Genomic DNA, 8,862 nt, shown 5'->3' with positions numbered 1-8,862 from the left:
GCTTCTCATTGCGGTGGCTTCTCTTGTTGAGGAGCACAGGCTCTAGGCGCATGGGCTTCAGTAGTTGTGGCATGGGGGCTCAGTAGTTGTGGCTCACGGGCTTAGTTGCTCCACAGCATGTGGGATCTTCCCGGACCAGGGCTCGAACCCGCGTCCCCTGCATTGGCAGGCGGGTTCCTAACCACTGCACCACCAGGGAGGCCCCAGTGTTGGGTTTTTTAATTCCATCCTTGTGTAGTGCTGTCAGAGGTCTTCCGTAAAGAACAGATGATAGAAAAGAATCTGAAAAAGAATTTATATATAACTGAATCACTTTGCTATACACCAGAAACTATTGCAACATTGTAAATCAACTATACTTTAATTTAAAAAAAAAAAAAGAGCAGATGAGAGAGAATTTTGAGAACCACGAAGAGTAATTTAGACTTTACTTAAGAGCCAGCCCTTAGAGGGTCACAAGACACAAAAGGCTGTTAGGAAAAGAATTGGGGAGCGGGGGGCAGGTGCAGAATTCCCTGGCAGTCCAGTGGTTAGGACTCTGTGCTTTCACTGCCAGGGCCGGGTTTCATCCCTGATCGTGGAATTAAGATCCTGTAAGCCACAGGGCATGGCCAAAAAAAAAAAAGAAAAAAAAAAAAGAAAAGAATCTGGGGACCAGCCCTGGGAAATCAGCTTGAATAATAATCCAGGTACAAGGGCACCAACGTGGGCGTGGCAGAGCAGGAGGAGAGAGAGGGAGCCGGGCTCTCAGCACTGAGGGGTGTCCTTTGTCGTGAGGGCCCATCCCAGCTGCTGTGGGGTGTAGAGCAGCCACCCTGCCCCCGCTTATTCGATACCAGGAGCCCCGCACCCCTGCATTGGCAGGCAGATTCTTAACCGCTGTGCCACCAGGGAAGCCCCAGTGTTGTTGGTTTTTTTAATTTTATTTATTTATTTTTGGCTGCATTGGGTCTTCATTGCTTCATGTGGGCTTTCTCTAGTAGCGGCGAGTGGGGGCTACTCTTTGTTGCAGTCCGTGAAAAGGCTGTTAGGAAAAGAATTGGGGAGCGGGGGGCAGGTGCAGAATTCCCTGGCGGTCCAGTAGTTAGGACTCTGTGCTTTCACTGCCAGGGCCGGGTTTCATCCCTGATCGTGGAATTAAGATCCTGTAAGCCACAGGGCATGGCCAAAAAAAAAAAAGAAAAAAAAAAAAGAAAAGAATCTGGGGACCAGCCCTGGGAAATCAGCTTGAATAATAATCCAGGTACAAGGGCACCAACGTGGGCGTGGCAGAGCAGGAGGAGAGAGAGGGAGCCGGGCTCTCAGCACTGAGGGGTGTCCTTTGTCGTGAGGGCCCATCCCAGCTGCTGTGGGGTGTAGAGCAGCCACCCTGCCCCCGCTTATTCGATACCAGGAGCCCCGCAAGTCATGACATCCACAGATGAGCCCAGACTCTGTCCAGTGTCCCCTGGGGGCAGAATCACCCCAAGCTGAGAACCACCAGACTAGGTAATAAGGTCTGAAGAAAGTTCCAGTGACAAAGCAGATGGACTCACACAGTTTTATTGTGGTCATTTCTTTTCTTGCTCAAGATTCAATATTCTTCTCTCAGGCCATGTTCGGCTACTCAGACCACCCCCTGAACCGCAGTTTCGGGCTGCCCTTTGACTACAACGGGACCCTTGAAATCCTCACTGCCCCGGGCCAGAAAGGTATCCTGATCTTCTGGTTTGAGAAGAGCCTGCTGGTTTCCCGAAACGCAGGTGAGCCAGGCCCAGGCTCAGGGCAGGCAAGCACAAGCGGTCATTTTTTCTCTCCCCTGACCTGAGTGGATGACGACAAGCCCATTGTCGCTTTGCCATACTCACTTCGACCCCCCAACCCCCATTTTCCTCCTCCTGGGATATTTAGGCGCTGTAGGCAGGTTCTGAAAGTCACTGGATGCCTAGGGCAGAGAGGCCAAGTCCAGGAGCTGCAGATCTTGTTTTGAGGCCTAGACACATGAGCCCAGCCTACCAGCCCGAGTAAGGAGAAGAGCAAAAGGCAGCCCCCCAGGAGGAGGTGCTGTCAGGGACCTCTGGGCACAGGAGTGGCTGCCAGAGCACCCACAATTGCAGCACACCCCCTAGTACCAGTCAGCCACCTGAACACAGCTGTTTCCTTCCAATGCAAGAAAAGGGCTTAGGGCTGGCCTGGCCGTGGGTGGGTGGGGGGCATTCCAGAAAGAAAGTTCTGCCTGATTACATGTTACCTGTATAGTAAAAGGCATCCTGCAGTTCACCTGGTATCCAATCCATCATCTGAGTCGTAAACCGAGGGGCCAGGTGGGCAGTGGGGGATCCCCTTCCTAATACGTGCACATGTCTCGCGATTTGCCCTGTCATCTCCTAGGTCAGCTGGTCAACCCTGTCCAGGTGCGAGAAGGACAACACATCTTGTATTCTTCCATCTTTGAAGCCAACATCACCATCCACAACGTCGCTGCCAGTGCGTGCCCGCCCTGTGGGTAGCTTTCTAGAAGTGCTTTAGACCTGACTTATTCACCTCTGACCCCCTAGATCCAGCCTGGCCAAAACAGAAACAAAACACGGTTATTACACATTCTGGAACTCAGAGCAGAAACTTTTGTGCCCTTTCACAATGAAATGGAATGTCAGCTGGATATCGTTTTGCTGGGGCTGCTCTAAAAAAGCACCCCACACTGGGCAAATTAGAACAACAGACGTTTATTGTCTCCCAGTTCTGGAGGCCAGAAGTCTGAGATCAAGGTGTCGGCAGGGCCAGTTCCTTCGGAGGCCTCTCCCCTCGGCTTGCAGACGGCCGTCTTCCCCTTGTGCCTTCCCATCATCTTCCCTCTGTGTATGCCTGTGTCCAAATTTCCCCTTTTTACAAGGACGCCAGTCCTATTGGATTAGGGCCGACCCGAATTACCTCACCTTAACCGTATCACCTGTGTAAAGACCCTGGCTCCAAATCAGGCCACATCCTGGGGAGGTCCTGAGAGTTTGGGCTTCAACATATCTTGTTTGGAGGGGACACGATTCAGCCCATGACAGATGGCACCCCCAGGAGTTCTTTGCCAGTGAATTGTTGTCCTGCTGCTGGTTCAGTCAGGTAAAATGAAACCCACCAGTGTAATTGTGCTCCTCACATGCTCCTCTCTCTTTGAGGCAAATAGTGCAGCAAGCTGTGGAGTCATGTGACCTTTCTTTTTTTTTTTGGCCACGCAGCACGGATTTGGGATCTTCCCTGTCCAGGGATCGAACCCATACCCCCTGCAGTGGAAGCACGGATCTTAACCACTGGACCACCAGCAAAGTCCCCATGTAATTTTTAAAAAATATTTATTTATTTTTTTATTTGGTTGCACCAGGTCTTAGTTGTGGCAGGCAGGCTCCTTAGTTGTGGCTCACAGGCTCCTTAGTTGTGGCATGCGAACTCTCAGTTGCAGCCTGCATGTGGGATCTAGTTCCCTGACCAGGGATCAAACCCGGGCCCTCTGCATTGGAAGCGCAGGGTCTTATCCACTGTGACACCAGGGAAGTCCCACCCGTGTAACTTAAGATCCCGTATTTCCCTGTTTGCCCATCACTGAGTTACCTCCTACTGTCTATGTCCATTTATCTGTTAAACGTTAATTTATCATGATAGAAAGTAATGATATAAAAGTAATTTATAATTATGCCAGTGATGCATGGTCCTTTAAAAGTTTTTTTTTTTTAAACATTACAACCTTAATTAAAGTCCTTTTGACCAGCTTTTTGAATCCAGGCCCCTCTTTGGCTTCCTAAAGGTCATCACTGTTAGGAATCTGGAAAGTATCTTTTTAGCCCGTTGAAAGCCTCACAACATATATTAAATATGGACCTGCTGCAAATGTACAGCGCCATCTGTGTAGCTTGTTGTGGTTGCTTTTTTTTCTTTTCCTTTTTTCCCCATTTTTTCTTTTCATTTATTGAAATAGAGTTGATAGACACTATTATATTGGTTTCAGGTGTACTACATAGTGATTTGACATTTGCCTACGTTATGAAGTGATGAGTCACAAGGATGTGATATACAGCATAAGGAATATGGTTAATATTATTGTAATAACTTGGTAGGGGGATAGATGTTGTGGTTGCTTTTTATGTTAATGGTATCGTATTATCGTGTGAGTCATTCTACTGTTTGCCTCTTCCATTACCCATCATTTTCTTTTTTATTGTGGTAACAACACTTAACATGAGATCTACCCTCTGAACACATTTTTAAGTGCACAGTACAGTTTTAAGTATAGGCACAATGTTGTCCAGCCAATCTCTAGAATGTATTCATCGTGTGTAACTGAAACTCTGCCCCATTAAACACGAACTCCCCGTCCCCCTCCCCCAGCCCCTGCCCCCCACCATCCTACTTCCTGTCTCTATGGATGTGACTCCTCTAGGGACCTCCTGTGAGTGGGACCACACGGTATTTGTCCTTTCCAATTTCCGCACATCCTCACCCATACTTGGCTTTCTGTCTTTTTCACTAGGGCCGTCCTAGTGGCTGTGAAGTGGTATCTCATTGTGGCCTCGATTTGCATTTCCCTACTGACTAATGACGTTGAGGGTCTCTTCACATGCTTATTGGCCATTTGTATATCTTTTCTGGAGAAATGTCCATTTAGATCTTTTGCTTATTTTTTGCTTATTTTTTTAATTGGGCTGTTGGTCTTTTTATTACTGAATTATTATATATTCTGGATACAAGGGACTTATCAGAGATGGGATGAGAATATATATCAGAGATATATTCTCTCCCATTCTATGGGTTGTCTTCCCCCTCCTCTTTTTTTTTTTAAACCATGAGTACACATCACTTCCCATGTCTAGAATCTTTAATGGTTCCTTATTTTCTTTTTTAAATTTTTTAAATTTTTATTTTTTGTATTGAAGCATAGTTGATTTACAATGTTTCAGGTGTACAGCAAAGTGATTCAGTTTCATATCTATATATATAACTGAATATATATATTCTTTTTCAGATTCTTTTCCATTATAGTTTGTTATAAGATATTGAGTATAGTTCCCTGTACTATACAATAGGTCCTTGTTGATTATCTATCTTATATATAGTAGTGTGTATCTGTTAATCCCAAATTCCTAATTTATCCCTCCCCCTTTTCCCCTTTGGTAACCATAAGTTTGTTCTCTATGTCTCTGAGTCTATTTCTATTTTGTAAATAAGTTCATTAGTATCATTTTTTTTTAGATTCCCCATGTAAATGGTATCATATGATATTTGTCTTTCTCTGACTTACTTCACTTAATATGATAATCTCTAGCATCCATGTTGCTGCAAATGGCATTATTTTGTTCTTTTTTCATGGCTGAGTAATATTCCATTGTATATACATATACGACATCTTCTTTGTTCATTCATCTGTTGATGGATATTTAGGTTGCTTCCATGTCTTGACTGCTGTAAATAGTGAACATTGGGGTGCATGTATCTTTTTGAATTAGCGTTTTCACCTTTTCTGGATATATGCCCAGGAGTGGGATTGCTGGATTGGTTCCTTATTTTCTAAAGAATAGAGTCCAAACTTGCAAGGATTGCATTCAGGTTTGTGTATCTGGAATCTTATCCCATAGCTTACCGCTGCCCTGAGGGATCCCTTTTCTCCATCTAACCGCTGGCTCTCAGCCTGGGGACACTGGGCAGTGTCTGGAGGCATGTGTAGTCATCACGACTCGGGGGGCTCCTGGTATCTTCTGGGTGGGGGCTGGGGATACTGCTCCACACCCCACTGTGGCCACGACGGCCCCACCACGAAGAACCATCCTGCCCCAGGTGTCAATAGAGCCCCAAACCTTGCTTCTTCTGAAAACTTCCTTGTCTTTTTTATTTATTTTTGATTGATTGAATGATTGACTGTTTTGGCTGTGTCGGCTCTTCGTTGCGGCACGCGGGATCTTTCGTTGAGGCACGCAGGATCTTGCGTTGCGGCGCGTGGGCTCTGTGGTTTGTGGCACTCAGACTCTCTAGTTGAGGCGCGTGAGCTCTGTAGTTGTGGCACGCAGGCTTAGTTGCCCCGCGGCCTGTGGGATCTTAGTTCCCTGACCGGGGATCGAACCTACATCGCATGCATTGGAAGGCAGATTCTTTACCACTGGACCACCAGGGAAGTCCCTGTCTTTTTTAAACAGAATAAAAATGTACATTGGATCTTGCCATCCCCTCTCATAAAACCTTTTAATGATGTCTTGCATTCCTTGGAACTCTGTATCTGCCAAAGACTGGAAACAACCTCAATGTCCATCAGTGGAACATTGGTTAAATAAGTTATGGTTCATCCAGGCACCAGAATGCCAATGGGCTGAATACACTTATGTACATGGAAGGAGAGAAAAATATATTTCAACTATACTTCAGTTAAAAACGAAATAAATAAATAAACTGAACTTGTACTATCAAAAAAAAAAAAAGAGAAAAAAATATAAAGCAGCTTGAAGGGTCCCAGAATATAATCCCCACATATATAAAACTACTGGAAAGGATGTTTACTAAAATACTAACAGTCATTACCTACAACAGGGGTCAGCAAACCATGGCCCGTGGGCCAATTCCAGCCCACCACTTGCTTTTTTTAAATAAAGTTTTATTGGCACATAGTTCTGCCTATCCATTTACAAGTTATCCATAAGCTGCTTTTGCAGGGTCCAATACTTGTAACAGACATCACATGACCAGCAAAGCAGAAAATCCTTATCATCTCGTCCTTTTTCTCCTTTTATTTATTTATTTGTTTGTTTGCTTTTTATTTATTTATTTTGGCTGTGTTGGGTCTTCGTTGCTACACATGGGCTTTGTCTAGTTGTAGTGAGTGGGGGCTACTCTTCGTTGCGTTGCGTGGGCTTCTCATTGCGGTGGCTTCTCTTGTTGCGGAGCATGGGCTGTAGGCGCGCGGGCTTCAGTAGTTGTGGCGCACGGGCTCAGCAGTTGTGGCGCACGGGCTTAGTTGCTCCCTGGCACGTGGGGATCTTCCCGGACCAGGGCTCGATCCCATGTCCCCTGCATTGGCAGGCAGATTCTTAACCACTGCGCCACCAGGGAAGTCCCCATCTCATCCTTTAAAGAAGAAATTTGCTGACCCCTGGTCGTTATGATGGAATTTGGGGTAATTTTCTAATTTTAATATTTAATATATTTTATATTTTTGTCCATGGAAACAACCCTTGTTTCAATTTTTGTTCTGTCTTGTTTGGTTTTCCCTAGATGAAAATGAACTGGCCGTTTTAACTCGGGAGAATAATTTATACTATGGTAGCCTGGGAATCCTGTCAAGTTCTCTAATCAAAGTAGGTAAAATTCCGGTGCTACCTGGTTGGTAAGGAATAACAGTCTTCCTCTCAAATGTCTGATCCTTTCTCTTTTTCTTTTTCTTTTTTTCTTTTGTCTGATCCTTTTTCTGAAGAAATTGCTCTAGTTATTAAAATAGTAGTAGTATTTTTAATAGCAATAGTGGTAATACAACAGTAATTTTAATTAATTTTACACCTGAAGAGTAGGTGCCTCAACAAAGTGTACTTATGACTTTGCTTGGTTTTTTGGTTTCTTAGGGTTTGGGTTTTATTTTTTGGTCTACCTTCTTTAAATATGAATCATAAGAAAAAGGTTAAATCCTCAAGAAAGAATGAGAATGAGCTGATGTCAGAAGTCATTTTTCTCTTAGTTTGCAGACCAAAACATCTGGTCCGAAGAGGCAGTCCTGATGTTCACTGATGTGGGAATGCTTGAAATACTGACCCCGCTTCCTGACTCAACCTTTCCAGCTTTTGATTTCCAGAAGTGCCCCGTGAACATCCAGGCGACTCTCATGGATCCCCAACTCCAAGTTGATGTCTGCAAAGTATGTGGTCGTGACTCTATGGATTAATTTCCAGAAAGATGTTAGAGTGTCCATTTCCAAAGGGCCTTTGAGTCCATGGTGATCAGTGAAATGAAAAATAAAAGAAAGGCAACTGTGCCATGTACAGTTTATCGATAAAACACACTTTGTCTAAAACATCCTTTTATGAGATGATGGTGCTGATAGATGGGAACGGGTTTTTTTCTTATTTTCTTTACTTGCCCCAGTAAAATGTCAATCCCCAGCCCTGAGCATTTTCCTGTGGGTCTTTAAAATCACATGTCTGGCATGTCTGGGAATTGCTGGTTTTATGCAAAGTGCAGGAAAATGAAAGAAAGAGAGAATGAGAGAGAGACAGAGGAAGCAACAGCAAGGCTTTTATGCAAATATCTGGCCACTGAAACTGTTCTGAGAAAGACGGCGTTAGCAAGTAGTGTTTCCCCACCAAAAAAGACAAAGCGACTATGTAGCATATCAAGATCCTATGGATGAAAGCTGAAATAGTTGTGAGTCACAAAAATAACACAGTATTGGATAATAAGCTAAAGTATAAAATAAATATACATCGAGTCCATACCGATGTAAATAAATGACTGAATAAATAAAGGGATGGGAGACACCTCTCCATCACAGAAGAGTTCCAAACAACATAAGTACATAGTCTCCCCTCCAGGAGGTGGCGTTGAATGCCCCCTGCCTGAGTGTGGACTGGCCTTAGCGATTTGCTTTTTTAAAGAATAGAGTCTGGGGCTTCCCTGGTGGCGCAGTGGTTGAGAATCCGCCTGCCGATGCAGGGGACACGGGTTCGAGCCCCGGTCTGGGAAGATCCCACATGCCGCAGAGCGGCTGGGCCCGTGAGCCATGGCCGCCGAGCCTGCGCGTCCGGAGCCTGTGCTCCACAACGGGAGAGGCCCCAACAGTGAGAGGCCCGCGTACCGCAAAAAAAAAAAAAAAAAAAAAAAAAAAGGATAAATAGGGCTTCCGTGGTGGCGCCGTGGTTAAGAATC

The 8,862-nt window shown here is 45.0% G+C and overlaps 1 protein-coding gene across 1 annotated transcript in view; it reads left to right on the top strand.

Annotated features, from left to right (window-relative positions):
• LOC102993049 (cation channel sperm-associated auxiliary subunit delta) overlaps positions 1–8,862 on the top strand; it is a 30,113-nt gene that overhangs the window by 17,603 nt on the left and 3,648 nt on the right. Inside the window, exons 9-12 of the mRNA XM_055081219.1 lie at positions 1,592–1,742; positions 2,371–2,466; positions 7,222–7,304; positions 7,679–7,855. Of these exons, the coding sequence (XP_054937194.1) occupies positions 1,592–1,742; positions 2,371–2,466; positions 7,222–7,304; positions 7,679–7,855 (507 nt within the window). The remainder of the gene's footprint in view (positions 1–1,591; positions 1,743–2,370; positions 2,467–7,221; positions 7,305–7,678; positions 7,856–8,862) is intronic.

The sequence above is a fragment of the Physeter macrocephalus genome, chromosome 2, assembly GCF_002837175.3.
Source record: "Physeter macrocephalus isolate SW-GA chromosome 2, ASM283717v5, whole genome shotgun sequence".
Lineage (NCBI taxonomy): Eukaryota > Metazoa > Chordata > Mammalia > Artiodactyla > Physeteridae > Physeter > Physeter macrocephalus.
This window is presented reverse-complemented; position numbering and strand designations above follow the sequence as displayed.